General features: G+C 40.1%; 1 protein-coding gene across 4 annotated transcripts in view; it reads right to left on the bottom strand.

Annotated features, from left to right (window-relative positions):
- The window catches only part of PLCH1 (phospholipase C eta 1), a 155,037-nt gene that overhangs the window by 90,244 nt on the left and 42,666 nt on the right, over window positions 1-22,127 (bottom strand). Inside the window, exon 1 of one of the 4 annotated variants that reach the window (XM_060767658.2) lies at window positions 13,709-14,337. The exons of the other annotated variants lie outside the window; for them this stretch is intronic. Coding sequence (XP_060623641.2) covers window positions 13,709-13,751 — 43 coding nt within the window. The 5' untranslated portion in view covers window positions 13,752-14,337. Of the gene's footprint in view, window positions 1-13,708; window positions 14,338-22,127 lie in introns of those variants that run through there. 4 annotated transcript variants of the gene reach the window in all.

Here is a 22,127-nt window from a genome sequence, read left to right on the forward strand (position 1 = left end):
GTGGACAATTTGGATTTTGGGATATTTTTGATTTCAGAATTCAAGCTAAGAGATGCTCAACCTACACTTCATTCACAAAAGCTCAAGCTACAATAAATATCTTAATGCTGCCACAAGAACCTTTTGTTGCTTTGCTTGCAATACGAAGACTTCATTGCAGATTAAATGGACTTTAAAAAAATTCCAATAGTTACTATCTAACAGGGAATAAAGAAATGCTGTATACAACTCTGTGGATCTCATAATTATGGCATACCAAAGTAGACTTACAGACAAAAAACACAGAATCTTTACAAATCATAGAGTTGGAAGAGACCTCATGGGCCATCCAGTCCAACCCATTGCCAAGAAGCACCCCCAACAGATGGCCATCCAGCCTCTGTTTAAAAGCCTTCAAAAAGGAGCCCCCACCACACTCCGGGACAAAGAGTTCCACTGCTGAACAACTGTCACAGTTAGGAAGTTCTTCTTCATGTTCAAGTGGAATCTCCTTTCCTGTAGTTTGAAGCCATTGTTTCATGTCCTAGTCTCCCGGACAGGAGAAAACAAATTTGCTCCTTCCTCCCTATGACTTTCCCTCACATATTTATACATGGCTATCATGTCTCCCTCTCAGCCTTCTCTTCTGCAAGCCAAACATGCCCAGCTCTTTAAGCCATTCCTCATAGGGCTTTTTCTCCAGACCCTTGATCATTTTAATCACCCTCCTCTGGGCACATTCCAGCTTGTCAACATCTCCCTTCAATTGCAGTGCCCAGAACTGGACACAGTATTCCAGGTGGGATCTGACCAAGGCAGAATAGAGGGGGAAGCATGACTTCTCTGGATCAAGACACTATACTCCTATTTATGCAGGCCAAAATTCCTTTGGCTTTTTAAGCCACCACATCACATTGTTGGCTCATGTTTAACTTATCCATGAGGATTTCAAGAACTTTTTCACACGCACTGCATTCCTGCAGTTTGGAAAAACTGAGGAACATAGGTATTCCATGGGACGGGGGCTGCCTCACCAAACACTGCCTGCCCAAACAATAATTCCGCCACCCCATGAAATTTTCCTTCATTCTTTAGGTTTCTGGCATTGAAGAAAGTGAGACACTGAAAACTATTCAAATCTAGAACTCATAATTGCTCTGTTTTGGTAACTCAAGCTGCTTTGTGTCTTCCTATGTACTGAATATACTTACATTTAAGTTGACTTCCTGTGTAAGTTGAGGTAGTTTTAGGGCCAAAATGATAGTTTGTGGCATGACCCATGGTTAAGTCAAATGTCATTTCATGGACATCAATGTCATCTCAGGAGCCAGCTGCCCCAAGCTGTCCCCATTTCCCCACCAGGTATTAAAAAAGGATAGAAGCAACACCGCAGCATTGAGAGTTGTAGGGCTCCATGTTTCCTTTACAGCATCCTAAGATGAACTAAGAGTTTACCTTCTGCGACTCTACTCAGAGAAGGGGATGATTCCTTTGTTCGGAAAGAGTGAAGGTATAATACCTACACTGACCCAGGTTTTTGGTGTTGATTTTTGATTAAAATTTCTAGACTTGAGTATATAGGGTATGCGTCCATCATACCTAAGGCAGATGACCAGTTTAACAGTCCAGTACTGGCTGCACAGCATCTTTCAAAAAGGGGATACCAACTTCCAAGTATCAGCTTCCTGAGGTACTTGGCTCAAAATAGCTAATGGTAGAGCCATCTCTGCACACAGTGAGGTCTGCGTAAGACTTCTACAAACATTAAAGAAGCAAATAAAGAAATCACATTAGGGAAACACATGCAATAATAAATTAGAATGAAGTGAGTTGCTAGCTGGGAGACAACGGGTAGGCCATAACAACAAAACAAAACAAAAACCCCTTAGAAATGGCTTTTATAATAAACAAGATTTCTATCTGCTGCCCCTGCATAAAAACAGCACTTATTTGTTTACACAGAATGCACAAAAACTGATTTGTTTATAGCCCTGCATTTCCAAATGATCTCTAACATCTGACAAAAGTAAAAAAATAAATAAGAGAAAGCACAGAATTTAGCAGATTTCATATAATGAAGCCTCCTCAACCTAAGTTCAGACTCGAATTTCTCCTAAATGGAAAAGACTGAAGAGTGCATTCATATAGATTTTGGGAAGTCTGCAGTGCAAGGTAGTTTTGTGGCTAGAATTGTTGCTTGGGACCAATTGTAACACATGCACTGATTGACATGTATTTATTTCTTGAATGCATTTTGTACTTGTCATGGAGAGAATGTAGAGCTTGGACAAAGGACTGTTGATAGAAGATTCAACAATTAGAACTTGAGGACCCTTCCACACAGCCCTATATTCCAGAATATCAATACAGAAAATCCCACATTATCTGAGTAACATCAGATAACCCAGTTCAAAGCAGATATTGTAGGATTTTCTGCAATATTGTGGGATATAGGGCTGTATGGAAGTGCCTGAGATAAACAACTCCCTCATGCCCCTTCCACACAGCTCAATAAAATCCCCCCTTATCTGCTTTGAACTGGGATATATAGCAGTGTGGACTCAGATAACCCAGTTCAAAGCAGATATTGTGGGATTTTTTGTCTTGATATTCTGGATTATATGGCTGTGTGGAAGGGCCTTCAGGCCTCTTCTACACAACTGTATAAAATCCACATTATCTGCTTTGAACTGGATTATATGGCAGTGTAATAATGTGGATTTTCTGCTTTGATGACCTGGATTATCTGGCAGTGTAGAAGGGACCGGAGAAGACAGCCAGCAACAGGTAACACCTTTGAAAATAGGATTTAAGAGACTGGGGTTTGTTACCTGATTGCTGGCTGCAATGTCAGTGCTTGAGCCTCTCTGGAACCTGGACTACTCATACACATTGGCTTTGTAATTGTGGACTCAACCTTGCATCTTGGATATTACTGGTAATTGGCTCTTGACCCTAGAATGAACATTTGCATTTCCCTCTTGTGGTTTCCTTTGAGTGTTTGACATATTTGTGGACTATTTGGCTAGACCTGGGACTGTTTGTATATATTCTCCCTGTATTTGGGCGTTCTGGCCTCTACAGGATTATCAATTTCCAATAAGTTATCTGGGTGACATACAGAAAAAAATTAAAATAATAGGCTGAGATTGTATTTTCCCACTTCATGGTATAACAGTATACCAGTGTTATTAGATCACACCAATTACAAAATGAGCAAGAATAACACATAACACAATCCAACCGCCTACGCATCACTACACAAACAGAACCTTTTGGAAAATATAATTATTTTCACCACCATTTGCATAACAGGGCTTTACTTCTGGTTCATCCAAGAGCTGTAGGTCCTTACCTTTATATTACTCTCAGCAACATTTGATATGTATGTAGTCCCCTGACATTAAGTCCAGTCATGTCTGACTCTGGGGTGTGGTGCTCATCTCCATTTCTAAGCCGAAGAGCCAGCGTTGTCCGTAGACACCTCCAAGGTCATGTGGCCAGCATGACTGCATGGAGCGCCGTTACCTTCCCGCCGGAGCGGTACCTATTGATCTACTCACATTTGCATGCTTTCGAACTGCTAGGTTGGCAGAAGCTAGGGCTGACAGCGGAAGCTCACGCCGCTCCCTGGAATCGAACCTGTGACCTTTCGATCCGATCAACAAGCTCAGCAGTTCAGTGCTTTAACCCACTGCGCCACCATATGTATAAACCACTTCAAAAGCCTTTGAGTAAGCCTTTGCCTTCTATCTGAACCTATCTAATTGTGATGTTCATGCTGATGGAGCTCTATATTCAGGCATTTCCTGAACACATATAGAGTAAAAAATTGATATGAAGATGGTAATGTTGTTGGGTCATAAACCCAACCCCAATGTCCCTGAGCACCCACAAGGAAGTTAGATTTTTCTGCATGATAGAGAAAATGGATAAAGTTGGATTCCTGATCACAATGGCTTTGCAACAATGTTCAACCAAATTGAACATTGTTGCAAAAGAGCCTTTTCAAGAATTCACACCAATTCTTACCTTACTTCTGCATAATTGGTGACGCTGAGAGAAGAGCTTACGTCTGCTCTCATACCTCCTCCCATCCCACCCTTCTGATTTTGCCCTACATATAATCAATAGCAGAGTTTAGAAGCCCTACACACTTATACTGTTCTCAACTGACATTTCTTTGTCCTCCATATTCTGGGATTTCGAGTTGGACAGGGAGTGAGACCTCTCTGCTAGAGAACTATAAATATAAATACAGGATGAAACATGTACCGTAGTTCAGTATTGTACTAATGTGTAGTGTAGATGCACTCTCACAAACAATCACAGATGGGTTGAATGCTATAGTGGACAAACAGAAAATCTATTAAGTTGTTGTAGGTTTTTCAGGCTATATGGCCATGTTCTAGAAGCATTCTCTCCTGACGTTTCACCTGCATCTATGGCAGGCATCCTCAGATGTTGTGAGGTCTGTTGGAAATCTGGAAAATTGGGTTTATATATCTGTGGAAAATCCAGAGTGGGAGAAAGAACTCTTGTCTGTTGGAGCTGGGTGTGAATGTTTCAACTGGCCACCTTGATTAGCATTTGATGGCCTAGCAGTTTTCAGGTGAGGTTTCTTACTGCCTGGGGGAATCCTTTGTTGAGAGGTTATTAGCTGTCCCTGATTGTTTCTTGTCTGGAGTTCCCCTGTGTTTGAGTGTTGTTTTACTGTTATAATTGTAGAGTTTTTAAAATACTGGTAGCCAGTGTTAGCCAGTAGAGAATGTTTCTAGAATATGGCCATATAGCCCAAAAACCCTACAGAAATACAGTGATTCCAGCCATGAAAGCCTTTGATAATACAGAAAACCTATTAAAAGAAACAATTATTGTTATTATTTCATTCTAAGCATAATCATGTCAACTTGGAATTAGGTCTATCATTTCAACCTGATCTATTTTCTCATTTCTGCCCGCTAGCACCTATATTGTTTACAAAAATAAGGTACAAATGGAAGATAAGAATATCATTTCTCAATTTATACACCATGCTGTTTAATTAACCTCTTCACCTTACAGCCATAAGAGTAAAATCTTCCAGGGTTATGTTTGAATGACTACAGAAGATTCACTTGTTCTTGAAACAGGGTTGAAAACAGGAGTTTAACTATAATCCTGTGAACAACTTCAGCTGAATGTCAGGGAAACTGAGTTTGGCTGCATTAGGATAACTGGGGATAAGGTTAAAGGATTACGGTGGGACGATATAGGCATTAATCTCTGCCTCATTGAACCCAATGCAAGGAATGAGGAAAAGGAATGAATAAGAAGGAATAGATGGATAGATAGTGTGGTGAATCCAATTTTCTGCATCAAGAGATTCACACACACATCTCCTTTCATGATGTACAATTATAGTTATTTGCCATTTCTGTATCCTATGAAATCTGGAATTTGTAGTTCAGGGAGACTTTACATACTTTGAAATGCTTTGTGAAACTAAATATCCCAGGATTTTGTAGGATGAAACTAAAGCTGTTAAGGCAATATCAAAGTGTCATGATTCTGTAGTGTGACTGGGGCCTCACATTCCATTACCTTCATGGATCCTGGGAGGGACAATGAACAGTCAGCAACAGTAAATTTCACTGTTAGAATACCTCATATACTACCTCTCAACCTCTGAAGATTACCTAGGAAGGAATCCCACTGGAGCACTGCAGCACACCTAAATACCCGGGAGTGACCCTGGACTGTGCTCTGTCCTACAAGAAGCACTGCTTGAATATCAAGCAAAAAGTGGGCACTCTAAATAATATCATACAAAAGCTGGCTGGCACAACCTGAGGATCACAACCAGATACAGTGAAGACATCTGCCCTTGCGCTTTACTACTCTGCTGCCAAGTATGCATGCCCAGTGTGGAACACATCTCACCACGCTAAAACAGTGAATGCTTATCTTAATGAGATATGCTGCATTATCACAGGATATCTGCACTCTACACTACTAGAGAAATTACACTGTTTAGCCAGTATTGCACCACCTGACATCTGCGAGGAAGTAGCAGCCACTAATGAAAGGCCCAAAGCAATGACATCTCCAGCCCACCCTCTGTTCGGATATCAGCCAGCATCAATGCCTTAAATCAAGAAATAGTTTTCTAAGATCTACAGAGATACTCACAGGAACACATCAGCAAGCAAGAGTCCAAAAGTGGCAGGCTAAAACCTGGAACCTCAAGCCATTGCTGATACCAAATGAGACTTTCCCTCCTGGGCACACAGAAAACTGGCCAACTTGGAAGGCGCTGAACAGACTGTGCTCTGACACCATGAGATGCAGAGCCAATCTTAAGAAATGGGTCCACAAAGTGGAGTCCACAACATGCGAGTGTGGAGAAGAGCAAACTACAACCATCTATTACAATGCAGCCTGAGCCCTGCCACATGCAAAACGGAGAACCTCCTTATAGCAACATCAGAGGCACTCCAAGAGGCCAGCTACTGGTCAAAGGACATTTAATATAATGCCAAGTTTTTAAACTTTGTATTTTTAATACATCACAACCGTACCCTTGGTTCGCTATGATAAATAAATAAATAACTCAAAAGTAGATTTGTATATCCTAGTACTATGGCTTATAGAGTTCATTTGCTCTATGTTTGGTTCCAGCTGGTCAACCATGGGATTCAATTTTTGTTTGTTTAAGTTCATCCCACAAGCCTAAAATCTGTCCCTTTCTGACCTTCTCAATGTGCAGCTCAAAATAAACACTGCTGACCCTGAAGTTGCCTCATTAAGCTGCTTGTTACCTATAAGGCATATGCCTGTTTCAGCAGGAACATGCAAATACAGATTCAAAGGATGAAAACCTTATCTAGGACCTCATCCCACAGATTCTGGGTTTTGTTTCCATGTGCTTCGAAAACAAAGTCCTATGGAGGCCAACACATGACGTAAGGACATTTCTGGTGGGATTCTGTCTCCACAGTTAATAGAATCTGAGCCCAGAATGTGTTTTGAGGAGTTGTGTGCTATCCGACTCCAAATGGGAAAAAGTGGGGGGGGGGGGGGGAACAGGGGAAAGATGGACCTTGACAGGGAAAGGACATAGAATGGCTGGCCATCCCAGAATATGGACTCAACAGGAGGGAACAGAGTGAGATGGTTCCCTCCACTCCCCCCCCCCCCCCGATTATGGGATGAGGTCCCTAGATTCTGGAATAAAGTGCTTGCTTTCTAAAGACCATCTGGAGGAGTGTTGAAGCATGGAGCAGGACACAAATGAACCATTGCCACCACAAATCTGAAATTACCTACACCTCTAGGGAAGATAAAGTGTAAAGCATTCATATAATAGGAGTGACCAAAGTGTGTGATCTTTCAGATGCTGTTGGGTTCTACATTTCAACATTCCTCACCATAAACTATGAAAGGTATGATCAATGGGATTTGCAGATCAACAAAATCTTGGATAGCAAATTTGACTCATCCCTTGTCTTACTTAAGTCCATGAAAGCTTATAGTATAACTTTGTGATGGCACGCTCGAACATTTGAGAAAACTATATTGTCTGGCTTTACTCGGGGGCTATCTGATACCTTCCGTTAAGATTAAGACCCTTAGCAAAAAAAAAAAGGCATTTGGAAGCATGGTGAAAAGATAACCAAATGAGTTTACTGAATCAAGATGAATAAAGGGTTAACTCCACCCGGGACTATAATAAGGTAACTTAAAACAATGCATTACGAAAGGAGAATTTGCTGGTTGCATTCATCTTTCAGGGATTTTCTGCCTCTGATGCAAAGTGATGGATTATAAATTGTTGCTTACAACTGTCTTAATGTTCTCTCCTGTGAATCTTAGTCTGACCAAAAGCTTCTGTTGTCCTTTGGATTGTTGGTATAAAATACTGCTAAATACTGCAGCAGAAAAAACTAAGATACTAAGAAAGACTGTAGCTCTACTGTAGAAAGAAGGGGGTGGGGTCTAGTAAAGAGCTCTGTTCAGGGAAAAGGAATAGAACAACTAAGACTGGCCTCTTAAGGGTGTTTTTAAGCTCCACCCAAAAACTAATACAAATGAAGTTATCTATACTATTGGGAAGGCCTATAAACAGGGGAAACTGAAGCAAAAGAGAGGAAAAGGCAGAACCAAGACTTTACAAACTTCTTTTTCTTAGTTAGTCTCAAAGGTCCTACAGGATCCCTTTGTAGTCCACTATAGGAAAATACCTTGAAGATAAAGGAATTTACTATTTATTATAGAACTGGTCCCTTGTCCTTATTCTCTCCAGTTTCAGCACAGGGAAATAACAAGTGGCTTTCCCATCAGACTCTCTTCTTTCAAACCATGAGGACTAGAATATTATATATAAATCAAAAAGCAATTTGCCTGTTTTCACACAACTCTGACAGCTCTGTGATTTATGATGTGATCAAGAATCATGGAGCCTTCTAGATTCTATGTATTTCCAGTTAAACAGATGCAGTCAAGTGAAGAACATTGTTCATTTTCATCTCATTAAAACTATAATGTAGGTTACGTGAGTGGCATAAATTAAAAGCCCACGGGACTGGCTTGCGTTGGGCAGAACATTGGGGAATTGGTTGAACACTCCCTACTCTTTGACTACTAAAAAGGGAAATGTCTTTGCTTATCTAGAACAATGACTATGTTAATTAGAAATATTCTAAATAAGAAAGGCACATTTAGGGACTTGGGAATTATATTAAGCCAGTTGAACAAAGAATAAAATAACTTTAAATCAAATGAAACATTTCCATCTAAACACTCTTAACAAGAGAGACAATTTTTTAAGTCACAGAAAGAACCGCTGTTATGTGGAAAAAGGAATTCCTGTGGCTGATTCAAATTGGACTCTCTCTGTCTCTCCCTGCTACTTTAAAAACTTTAGCAAAGCTGCCCATAACAAAGCTAATCCTTGTCAATTATTAAACACTTATTCACATCTCCATTACCTTATAAATCACCACACATGAAACAGATGGACTCATCTATTAGTCCCTTTGGCTTCAGCATATACATGGAATTAATCTCCAAGCTCTATATACCAAAAATATCAACACAGTTCCTGGAATTCAGAAAGACTAAATCCTCTGTACATGTTCCTCTCCTCTAAATGGTGTGCTGGGTATGTGACTCATGAAAATGCTTTCTAAGACCTTCTTTTAAAATGGGAAATTGTTTCCTAGAATAATTTAACTTCACATTTTTTCCTCTTTCATTCTTTACCTTTTGGGAACACAACAGCACTTTTTAATTTGGCTAGCCAGAGGCCAACGCTCAAAGCAGAAAACCTCAACACTGTTGAGTATCCCACTTATGAAATGCATGGAAGCAGAAGGGTTTTTTGGATTTTGGAGTTTTATGGGTTTTGAAATACCCATTATTTTCTTATATGTATATGAGATATCTTATTCATCTCACTAGGTGAACCCAAATCCAAACACAAACTTCACTCATGTTTCATATATACCTTATACGCATAGACTAAAAGTAATGTTAAGCAAGGTGATTTTAATAATTTTGTGAATGAAACAAACTTTACATACATTGAACAACAGAACTCTTAGCCACATATATAAACAGAATTTTTGGACTCGTCTATTACTCTCTTTGGGTCTCTCCGATTCTCTTGAGTCTCCAGAGGAAACATTCAATGCCATAAAACAATACAAAATGAACAAATGGCCACATGAATAAAACATCTGTAATCAATTATAACTACTCACAAAATGTAAATAATTGAATAAAACATATAAATCTATTAAACCTACAAAGTAACAAAGCTAATCTGTTCAAAAACAAACAAAAACAGTTAAAATAATCTCTGTTTTATAATTTATCAACTGCCAACAAGCCAGAGTAAAGTGCCGTATTCTAGTCAAGTTTTGTAAAACATAATATTCCAATCCTCCTCCTCTCCATAAGCTAAAGAACAAAAATATGTTTTAAGCAGTTTTTAAAGGAGAGAAGGGAAGGAGCCATTTTTACTCCTTTAGAGAGGGAGTATCAGAGGCAAGGGGTGATCATGGAGAAGGACCAAGAGCAGGGCCTCTTCTGCAGACCGCAGTGCCTGGGCTGGTTTATTTGCAAAGATGTGGTTAGTCAAATATTCTGGCCCCAAACTATTTAGGGCTTTATAGGTAATAACCAGCACTGTGTATTTAGCTCAGAGGCAGACTGGCAGCCAGTGGAGCTTCCGCAACATGGAAGTGGTTCTCTCCTTGTATGACACTCCAGGTAGTACTCTGGCCTCCAATCTCTGAACCAGTTGAAGCTTCCGAACTATTTTCAAAGGTAGCCCCATGTAGAGAGCATTGCAGTAGTCCAGACAGGATGTAACTACCGTGGCCATATCTGGCATCTCAAGGTACGGGCACAGCTGGTGCACAAATTTTGATTGTGCAAAGGCGCTCCTGGCCACCACCAACACCTGGACTTCCAGAGTCAACGATGAGTCCAGGGTCACCCCCAAGCTACGAACTTGTGTCTTCGGGGGGGGGGGGTATAATCCCATCCAGCACAGGTTGTAACCTTATACCCTGATCTGCCTTCCAACTGACCAGGAGTACTTCTGTCTTTTCTGGATTTAATTTCAACTTGGTAACCTTCATCTAGTCCATCACTGATAACAGGCACCAGTTTAGGGCCAGGACAGCATCCTTGGCTTTAGGTGGAAAGGAGTAATAGAGTTGGGTCTCATCAACATAAATTTGACACCAAACTTCAAAACTTCAAATGATCTCTCCCAACGGTTTCATGTAAATGCTGAACAGTATGGAGAACAGAACTGACCCCTCAGGAGCCACAGGCCAGGGAGTCAAACAGGTGTCTCCCAGCACCACTATCTGGGTCCAACCCACTAGGAAGGCCCAAAGCCACTGCAAAACAGTGCCCCCTAGCCCCATCCCAGACAGACAGTTCAAAAGGATACCATGATTGATTATATCAAATGCCACTGAGAAGTCCAGGAGAACATGTAGGGACACACTCCCCCTGTCTAGCTCACTTCATAGCTCATCAACCAAGGCAACCAAAGCCATCTCAGTTCTATAGCCAGGCCTGAATCCAGATTGAAATGGATCCATATAATCAGTTTCATCCAAAAAGCTTTGGAATTGAGAGGCCACCAACTTCTCTAGAACCTTGCCCAGAAAGGGGAGATAGGATACCGACTGGCTGATAATTATGCAGTTGAGTGAGATCCAGTACCAATTTCTTTAGTAGTGTTCTACTACTGTCTCTTGAAAGTAGTTGGCATTATACTTGAGTCAAGGAGGCATTCACCAGCACCTTCAGCCACTCTGCAAGTCCCCCATGGCGGATTTAATTAGCCAGGATGGGAAAAGGTTCAGATAACAGGTGGTTGCCTTCATTCTCCCAAGATCTTGTCCGTGTCCTCAGGCTGAATAAGTTTTTTAAAAATCCATTAAACAAGGACAAGCAGATGCCTCAGTTAGATCCACAGAGGCTGCATTAATACTGGCATCTAAGTCAGAATGGATCTGAACAACTTTACCTGCAAAGAAACTAGCAAAATCTTCACAAGGAGATATTGATTGGTCAGGGATACCTGGCTGAGCAAGGTTTAAAAAGTCCTCCGACCAGTCAATATGAGCACTGGAGTTGCCCATCAATAGTTAGCAGTCTCCACGATCAAGTAAGTCATTCATAATTTTTCCAAACAATGATAAGATTTATTTGTATTAAGTTACAGTAATTTTTTTAAAATGTGTATCTCATATGACCTCCATATTCATAGGAGATATGTGCCAAAAACTCCTGTGGATACCTGAAACAATAGACAACAAAGCTATATGTTTACTATACTTGGGCCAGAAGCATACCACAGAATTGCAGTGGAGGACCTGAGAGGCCCACACACATTTTGGGAGAGTTATTTTTGGGGCACATCTAGATGAAACTCAAGATATTGAGTCTGTTTATACATATATAAACTAACATAGGGGAGTAAATATATGCCCTATTTTCTCTTCTTTATGGATCATTACATATCTGCCCACTTTATCTGGTTGACTCACCTCCAACCGGCATCAGTTCTTAAGCACTGATATGCAACTGCTGTAACAGACGCTGCCTGCAATAAATCTTGCTATGAAACACACATTGTACACCACTGCACTCTCCGTAACATCTATTTAGATGTACTGTCTACATGTAAATGATTAACAGTCACATGCTATTGTTGAAATAATAGGGTAGGCTTGTTTTCTGCCGCCCTGGAGACCAGGACATGGAACAAAGGCTTCAAACTACAGCAAAGGAGATTCCACCTGAACATGGGGAAGAACTTCCTATTGGTGAGAGCTGTTCAGCAGTGGAACTCTCTGCCCTGGAGTGTAGTGGAGGCTTTTAAACAGAGGCTGGATGGCCATCTCTCAGGGGTGCTTTGAATGTGATTTTCCTGCTCCTTGGCAGGGAGTTGGACTGGATGGCCCACGAAGTCTCTTCAAACTCTCTGATTTTATGAAATGCCAAATGTCTGACCAGGTGATCTCCTCACAAGTGACCAGGAGCTTAAATATGTCAGAATATAAACAATTCCTGCAAAACATGGGAATTATATGAACTCTTATACTTGTCCTTTATATCCAGAATATAATTTGGTTTAAATAATACAAGGGGGGGGGGGCAGGCATACAAAAGAATGGCAAAAAAGTTGAAAAGTTTTATTTTCAACAGGTATCACCAACACCATAGAAATGCTGGTTTCCTGACCCCATTACAATCAATGAGGCATCAGATCAGGGTGCCTTGTAATGGAAAAATGTTTTTGAATTGCATGAACTGTTTGTCTTTATATATATCGAAGGACCAATGCCTCATCTTATCACACTGAGCACTAATATACAACATCATACAGAATAAATGAAATGAATTATTGTCAATATCAGCAATTCAATGTAGTCTGCTTTAAAACTAAAATAGCCGCTTCTCACAAAGCATAAAGAATCCTTCAAAATACTTGGATGATTAATTCATCATGGTCCTCTCTTGACACCCAACAGTTGTTTTTTATTCAAGACAAGACATAAGCGACAATACAAACTTGAATGTAAACAAAAAAGCAAAGTTTGTGAATATGAGAGCTATTCTGAAATGGGTTAGATCAGAGATTCCTGAGTATTAGCATTGCTTTAATCCCATACATACACACACACACACACCTGGAAGTAAATCCCCCTGAATGCAATAACGTTTACTTCTGAGTAGACATATATTCACAGGCTTATATCATAAAAGAGATTACTCTTGGCTGTGGAAAATGTCAGTGAATTTTCACCAGGTTGCATCCCCCTCCCCGGGACCACTCAGGATTCCTAGAGATGCAGAAGGCTGTATCCTGGAGGCAGAAATACAACATCAGATTTCTCCATGTACAAACAGAAGTACTTTTCCTTACATATTCAAATTCTGAGATCCAACACCACATCAAATAATATGTTTGGGGGAGGGGGGAAATAGTCAACCCTTCCAAATTTATATTACATGGACAATAATCTACAGCCTGCTTCCCATGTTCAATTGCACACAAATAGTAACACCGTATTCATTAAATACAGAATGCAACTTAACCCACAACAATTGAGTTTGAAGTGTGTGAATATTTTCTTTATCCAAAATACTTCTAAGAATCTGCATTATCATTATAAAATATTCTTATATCATTTCAGTTTCTTAAAAATATCCTTACCTTTCTCTGGGCTTAAATTCTTATACACTTCAAGGTCTGCCATTAAATTCACGAATGTCACGCATTATTGGCTGATGGAATAATAAAATCTCCCTGAAGCAAAGTCCAAATTTATTCACATCTCCGTTGATAATTTATGTACAATGCAGTCTTTATAAGTATCCAAGAACTTTGGTGATTCTGCCCATTAAAAAATGCAACAGAGTCTGCATTATCCATAGCATGGATCCAAAAAGGTTAATATTTTAAAAAAATCCTAAAGATGAACCTGGAAAACTTTGCTCCAAAGCAAAGGAAAGGAATTCCTTGTCTGATAGAGAAGCTGGAAGGCTCTGCCTCATGCAGCTGCTACTGAAGAAATGCAGGACCACTTTTGGTATGAGTGATATATGCACAGTGCAATGATTAAAATCCTCAAGGCACCAAATGGGCATGAAGCACAGTGACAAGACAAAGACCAACTCTACCACACCTTAAAAAAAAACACATCTTCTGTATTTTTGTAAAAGAGGTTGAGTGACGCAGGCTGAATTCTCAAGATGCAAAGAGTAGAATCCCACTTTCCTTTCCAGCAAATCTCAGTCTCTCTGGCTGAAGGAATTTGTGAAGTGGAAGGAAGTAGACAAGGCATGAAGCTCACTCTGAGCTCTTCCAAGAGTTTTTGGATGAGAAAGAGTGAACACTGTATGCACCAAGGGCCATGCTGGACGTGTAATGTGAAGAATACATATACCTCTCTATATTGTTCATTTCATTGTAGGCCACTTGACTTTCAAACAAAATCAGTTAGAATTACTTGCATATGTTCACCATATTTTCTGCCTAAAGGAGACTAAGGAAACAGCATTGCAAGCAAAAAATATGGAAAAGAGCCTTCTTGGTGGCTGCTTCCAGATTCCAGTACTTCCTTCCTGATTATAGATATATATCAGTCAACAAGGTAGATGTGTTCCTTGCCATTATATCTTTAACACAAAATTTGGTGCTAGAAACAAATCCAATGTGGATTAAATATGAGGAGCCCCCGGTGGCACAGTGGGTTCAACCCTTGTGCCAGCAGGACTGGTGACTTGAAGGTTGGACTGCTGATCTGAAGGTTGCTAGTTCAAATCCCAGCCTGGGAGAGTGCAGATGAGCTCCCTCTATCAGCTCCAGCTCCATGCAGGGACAAGAGAGAAGCCTCCCACAAAGATGGTAAAAACGTGTAAAAAAAATCCGGGCATCTCCTGGACAATGTCCTTGCAGATGGCCAGTTCTCTCACACCAGAAGCAACTTGCAGTTTCTCAAGTCACTCCTGACATGGTGAATGGGAAATATAAACGTATACACACACACACACACACACATATATGAATAGGTTCCTTATTGTTGTTGTGTGCTTTCAAGACATTTCCGGTTTATGGCAACTCTAATCATGGGATTTACTTTTCCAGATTTGTTCAGGGTGGAGGGTTGGCTTTGCTTGCTCCAGGCTGAAAGATTGTAACTTGCCAAATGTCCCCCAGTGGGTTTTCACAGCCAAATGGGGATTCTAACCTTATTTGCAAGAGCACTGCTTCTTCAACTGTGGATCCCAATCCCATATGGGATCCCCTTAACTCACTGTTGAAGTCATGAAAAAAATTGGCAAAAGTACTTGCTTTCTGAACATCACCTAGTGGCTGGATTTTAGATTTTTAAATGAATCTGTTGTACATTTTTAACAGTGGACTCTGCAGAAGATACTTCAGCTGTACTTCATAAAAGGGGCCTGTTTAGCAAGCCTTCCAATGCAGATTGTAAATGTTCGATCTTTATATCTATTTATATATACCTATATACCCAAGATTTCATTTTAAAAATTCAGGTAGAGAGGGGTCGTGAGTGGAAATTTTTAAGAAGCCCAGCTCTAGAGTTAGTCCAGCAGCGAAAGCATTATACCACACTAGCTCACATAGGTCCCTACATCACAGGCTATGCTGGGTATATGATCTTCCCCTTTCTCTCAGTTTTGCTATTTATATATACTCAGTAAGGTACTCTGAAGGAATTTTCAATGTCAATAGTTTTGAAAGAATGAGGGGAAAAAAGAGGGCTCTGACCTCAGTCTTTGTGAACCTACATAAGGGAAGGTTTTTATTTTAAAAACTGTAAAAGACTTTGGTTTGTTTGTTTCCTAGCTTTTTTCTTTAATGGGTACACTTTATAGTTTTTAATTTTGTATACAATTTTATTACTTTTTAAATTAACTTTTTGCATGCAATTATTAACTGTTTAATTTGTGATTGTTAATATTTATAAACTGCCCTTAGTCCCAGTTCTGGGGAAAAGCTGAAATAAGATCATCAACCAACATCCTCAATAACAAAGAAATGCTTCCAAAAAAATTCCTCAGGTAGCAAACTGAATGAGAATAATGTTTTAAAAACCCACATTTTTGGCACAACAATAATTGAAATAATAAAGCAGCTTTGAAAGGACAATTAAGCAAACACTCAGAAAAGATTAACTAATGGCTCAATATCCTCTTGGAAGGAGAGTTCAAGTGGAGTGCTGTAATGCTCTGTTCGGACCCGGTATTGTTTCATGCTTTTAAAAATCAATGCCTTGGACAAGAATACAGAGCAGTGTTTCTCAACCCTCCTAATGCCATTACCCCTTAATATAGTTCCTCATGTTGTGGTGACCCCCCAACCATAAAATTATTTTCGTTGCTACTTCATAACTGCAATGTTGCTACTGTTATGAAGCGTAATGTAAATATCTGATAAGCAGGATGTATTTTGGGTTGTTGTAGGTTTTTTCGAGCTATATGGCCATGTTCTAGAGGCATTCTCTCCTGACGTTTCGCCTGCATCTATGGCAAGCATCCTCAGAGGTACTGAGGTCTGTTGGAACTAGGAAAAAGGGTTTATATATCTGTGGAATGACCAGGACTCTTGTCTCTTGTTCCACCCTGGTCATTCCACAGATATATAAACCCTTTTTCATAGTTCCAACAGACCTCACTACCTCTGAGGATGTTTGCCATAGATTCAGGCAAAACGTCAGGAGAGAATGCCTCTAGAACATGGCCATATAGCCTGAAAAAACCTACAACAACCCAGTGATTCCGGCCATGAAAGCCTTTGACAATACAGGATGTATTTTCATTCAGTGGACCAAATTTGGCACAAATAACCAATGCACCCAAATTTGAATACTGGTGGGATTAGGGGGGATTGATTTTGTCATTTGGGAGTTGTAGTTACTGGGATTTATAGTTAAACCTACAATCAAAGAGCGTTATGAACTCCACCAATGATGGAATTGAACCATACTTGGCACACAGAACTCCCATGACGAACAGAAAATACTGGAAGGGTTTGGTGGGCATTGACCTTGAGTTTTGGAGTTGTGGACTCCAAACCTCCAAAAAGAAAAAGAAAAAAAAGCACTGTGGACTCAAACAATGATAGATCTGGACCAAACTTGGCACAAAGACTCAATATGGCCAAATGTGAACACTGGTGGAGTTTGGGGGAAACAGACCTTGACATTTGGGAGTTGTAGTTGCTGGGATTTATAGTTCACCTACAATCAAAGAGCATTCTGAACCCCACCAATAATAGAATTGGGCCATGCCTTCCACACAGAACCCCCATGATCAACAGAAAATACTTTGTTTTCTGATGGTCTTTGGCGACCCCTCTGACACAGAGGTTAAATGTAAAGACCTGTAGCAGATACATAAAGCTATCCCAACAGAGTCTACTATCTATACAGGTTCTTAACAAAATTTATTTTTTTATTTCAGATATTTGTACCCCGCCCTTCTTAACCCCCGGGGGCTGAGAAGGGCAGGCAGTGAAACCGCAAACAACCAAACTCTAACCTCTTGGTTAGATCCAACACCATGAATTAAGTCTAGAAAACATCAACCTCACTGATACAATATAGTATACTATATTTTCTTCTCTTAGCCTCTCTCATGTTCAGGTATTACTCTAACATACATTAAATCCCATTAAATACCATAAGGTATTGTGAGATATTCTGCCTTGATATTCTGGGTTATATGGCTGTGTAGAAGGGCCCTATTGCTCTTGTGGGAACTTGCCCATAGGATCATGCTGGATAACCTCGAGGTGTTTTCACATGTAAAATACTATTTTTGATTACTTATGGTTTCTCACTCTTGTGAGGGTCCACTGTCCCTAACAACTTTGAATGTGGAAAGCCAAACTTTATATACTTTTTCCCAGTATATTCCATTCCATTTTTAGCATTTTGTTGTGGTTTTCTGTACAATGACAGTTTCTGCCATCCAGTATTTCTTTGCTGGATTATAGATGGAGAGGTCTAGTAAGGTCACTACAATAAATTCTGTAGAAAGGTCAATCCCCTGGAGTGACCTCCCACCAGCAGCCATCCCAGCAGGAAAGATGAATGGAGAGAGATCAGGCCATTCCACCGGCCCTACAATGTCTTTTTCTTTTGTCTCCACTACTTTTTCTTTGGATGTCATTTTTTTTCAGACTGTAAACCTGTGAGCAGAGACTGTCTTTTACTGTTTGGACATAGTCGCTCTGGCAGCATTTTTCATTGAGTAGGGTGAAGAATGCAACAAATTAAGGCATAAATTATATTTGCTCTGTATCACAAGCACAAGAAATAAATGAAGAAAACATCCACAGGGTGTTGTCATGGGTATTAAGAAAGGGAGGATATTCTACTTGCTCCTCCCATTCATTCTTCCTTGGCAAAGCCAGCAAAAAGCCTAAGCCCAGCAAACAGCTCCCTTACAAGTCTTTCAATCAAAGCCAGACAAATGTTGAAAGAGAGAAGAAAACCCAGGAGGGGATACCACACAAGCATTCTTCATCATCTGCCCACAGCTGTTTAGCAGAACAAAATCGTTTCCTTCCTTCCCTCCCCAGGTATCGATAGGAGTGCCAATAAGTAGGATCCCTGCTGTCCCCTGAAGACTTGCAGTCTGGGGCAGAAGGGAAAAAAGAATGAAGCCAATCAAAGTAAAACAGGGACTATCATTCAATGCCATTTTATGGCTTTGCGAGAAGTAATAATCCATCAGAACTATGTGGTTGCTTCATTGCCATTTGTGCTGTATTATTAAATAGCATTTCTATCTTCTCAGTCTTCAACTTGCATGGTTTCACATCAAGCCATGAATGAATAATTGAAACACAGTGGGTTAACTAAGACTGAGAAATGTGGCCCACCAAATGCCACAACAGAAACAACCTAACTCAAGCTGTACAAAATCATAATCTTACATCTAGTGACAGAATACTCCTGAACCTAGCAACTGGAAGACCAGGGAATCAATATTTCTTCCACAGGGGTCTTGATACAGGTCTTTCTCCCACTCCTATCTCTCAGTTGAGGTTCTTGTTAATCTGTATCTAGCTTGAGTTTATTATTTGGCTACCTAAATTCCCAAGACTGCCTTGTAATACCCTAAAGCAGTGGTTCTCAACCTGGGGGTCGGGACCCCTGGGGGGGTCATGAAGGGGTTTCAGAGGGGTCGCCAAAGACCATCCAAAAACGTAGTACTTTCTGTTGGTCATAGGGGTTCCATGTAGGAAGTCTGGCTCAATTCTATCATTGGTGGGGAACAGAATGATCTTTTATTGTAGGTGAACTATAAATCCCAGCAACTAAAACTCTCAAATCCAAGGTCTATTTTCCCCAAACTCCACCAGTGTTCATTCACATTGGGCATGTTGAGTATTCACGGCAAGTTTGGTCCAGATCCATCATTGTGTGAATCCATAGTGCTCTCTGGATGTAGGTGAACTACAACTCCAAACCTCAAGATCAATGCCCACCAAACCCTTCCAGTATTTTCTGTTGGTCAAGGGAGTTCTGTGTGGCAAGATTGGTTCAATTCCATTTTTGGAGTTCATAATGCTCTTTGATTGTAGATAAACTATAAATCCCAGCAACTACAACTCCGAAATGACAACATCAATCCCCTGCCAACCCCACCAGTATTCACGTATTTCTGCCAAATTTGGTCCAGTGAATGAAAATACATCCTGCATATCAGATATTTATATTATGATTCACAACAGTAGCAAAATTGTAGTTGTGAAGTAGCAACAAAAATAATAATATGGTTGGGGGGTCACCACAACATGAAAAACTGTATTAAGGGGTCGCAGCATTAGAAAGGTTGAGAACCACTGCCCTAAAGATACTGACAGATCTTGGAAGCTAAGCAGTCAACTCTAGTTTGTATTTGAATGGGAAACTGCCAATAAACACGAAGTGCTACAGGCTTTAGTTCAGAAAAATAACTGGTAAAACCACTTCTGACTTCCTTGCCTAAAAAAGCTCTGTGAAATTTATAAGTCATCTGGCAGCTTGAAGTTACATATACTCATACAAGCCCTCAAGGTTGTAGACAGCAATATCATCCAACAGGCACAACTGTGTCAACATTAAAATTTCTTGTTTTGGAATTTCAGTAAATTTAACATGCAGCTCTCTCTGTCTGTCTATCTCTCTCTCTCTCTCTCTCTCTCTCTATGTGTGTGTGTGTGTGTCAAAGATGAAGTACTTTGGCCACATAATGAGAAGACAGGAAAGTTTGTAGAACATAATGATGCTGAGGAAAATGGAAGGAAAAAGGAAGAGGAGCTAACTACGGGCAAGATGGATGGATGTTATCCTTGGAGTGACTGGCTTGACCTTGAAGGAGCTGGGGGTGGCAACAGCCAACAGGGAGCTCTGGCGTGGGCTGGTCCATGAGGTCACAAAGAGTTGGAAGCAACTGAATGAATAAACAACAATATCATGTTTTTAACAACAAAAATATCCCAGTGTTGTTAAGACCACAGAATGTTGCCATCTTTTCCTGAATCATGAAGCATCTTCAATTTGAAAACATATCCAGAAGATTATAGAGTGGTTGAATTACACACACCCAGGTCTTGTGCTTGTAAATGCTGTATCTGTTTGTCTGACATTGTCCCTGTTTTAAAGAATTACTTACAGAAACACACATAAAGACATATGCATTGATGAGATGCTCTGCTATTATTTTACTGTTTCTTTAAAAGAGAAACCTGAATAACAAGATGTTTCTGACAGTCATTTTTACAAATGCTTCCCAAGAATACAAATCAGAATACAAATGTACCACTAGCACAGCATGTACATTCATGCACCCACATTTTTAACCTTTCAGTGTGCAAACCACAGCAAGGTTTTTGCAGTTTAATAATCTTTTTTCATGTTTTTATGATATAACCAATTAGGAAATGATAAGTATAACCCAGGAACAAACATCACGTTACATAGTGTAATTATAGCTGATCATCTGAGCTCCTGCTGTTAGCCCCAGGTTCTGCCAACCTAGCAGTTCACAAACATGCAAAATGTGAATAGATCAATAGGTACTGCTTCAGCAGGAAGGTAACGATGTTCTGTGCAGTCATACCAGCCACAAGACCTTGGAGAAGTCTACAGACAACACCAGCTCTTCAGCTTAGAAATGGAGATGAGCACCAACCCCCAGAGTTGGACACGACTGGACTTAATGTCAGGGGGAAACCTTTTACCTTTACCTATCTGTAGCCATGAATTATCTGTCTATGGATTCAATGACCCTTCAAAGGCAACCATGAGGCTGATATGGCCTTCAATGAAACTGAGTTCAACACCCTTGATTTAGAACAGTGGTTCTCAACCTATGGGCCCCCAGGTGTTTTCAGCTTACAACTCCCAGAAATCCCAGCCAGTTTACCAGCTGCTAGGATTTATGAAAGCTGAAGGCCAAAACATCTGGGCACCCACAGGTTGAGAACTACTGATCTAGATGCTTCAGAAAAACAATTCCGAAATAGGGACTTTCATCTTTCACTAGGATTACAAATGGTTTTCCATATGCAAACTGGGTAGCTTCAAATGTTATGAGGAACACCAGAGTGCTGTACGATACAAGCCCTGTATCTGCAAGACATGCTGTTTCACTTATCCAAGGTTTCAATTATTCAGTTATTTGTTTATAAGCCCACTTCACTAGACCTTCATTATTTGCCCCACACTGAAAATAATTGCTATTATCCATGGTTTTACTTATCTGCACAACATCTGGAAAGTTATCCCTTGTGAATATAGGTGTCATAATGTATATGCACTGTCAAAAAAGAAGAAAGGCATTACTGAAAGAAAGGTCAAAAAGACACCGACTGGTCTCATATGTGCATATGCTATTATAGACAGATAAATAGATAATACAAACTTTGAAAGGGTGGTTATGATTTAACTAAAATACAATATATTTCATAATAGTAAGAAAATCTGGATATGACCACATAGCCACAATCAGATGCTGAGCATTAATGGGCAATGTCAACAGCCCCGCCTCTCCCTTCTGAATTTTTTTAATCTTGAAATTTGGCTTTGACTGTAGCTCTTCAAATAGGAAAC

Source organism: Anolis sagrei, chromosome 3 (genome assembly GCF_037176765.1).
Source record: "Anolis sagrei isolate rAnoSag1 chromosome 3, rAnoSag1.mat, whole genome shotgun sequence".
Taxonomy (NCBI): Eukaryota; Metazoa; Chordata; class Lepidosauria; order Squamata; family Dactyloidae; genus Anolis; species Anolis sagrei.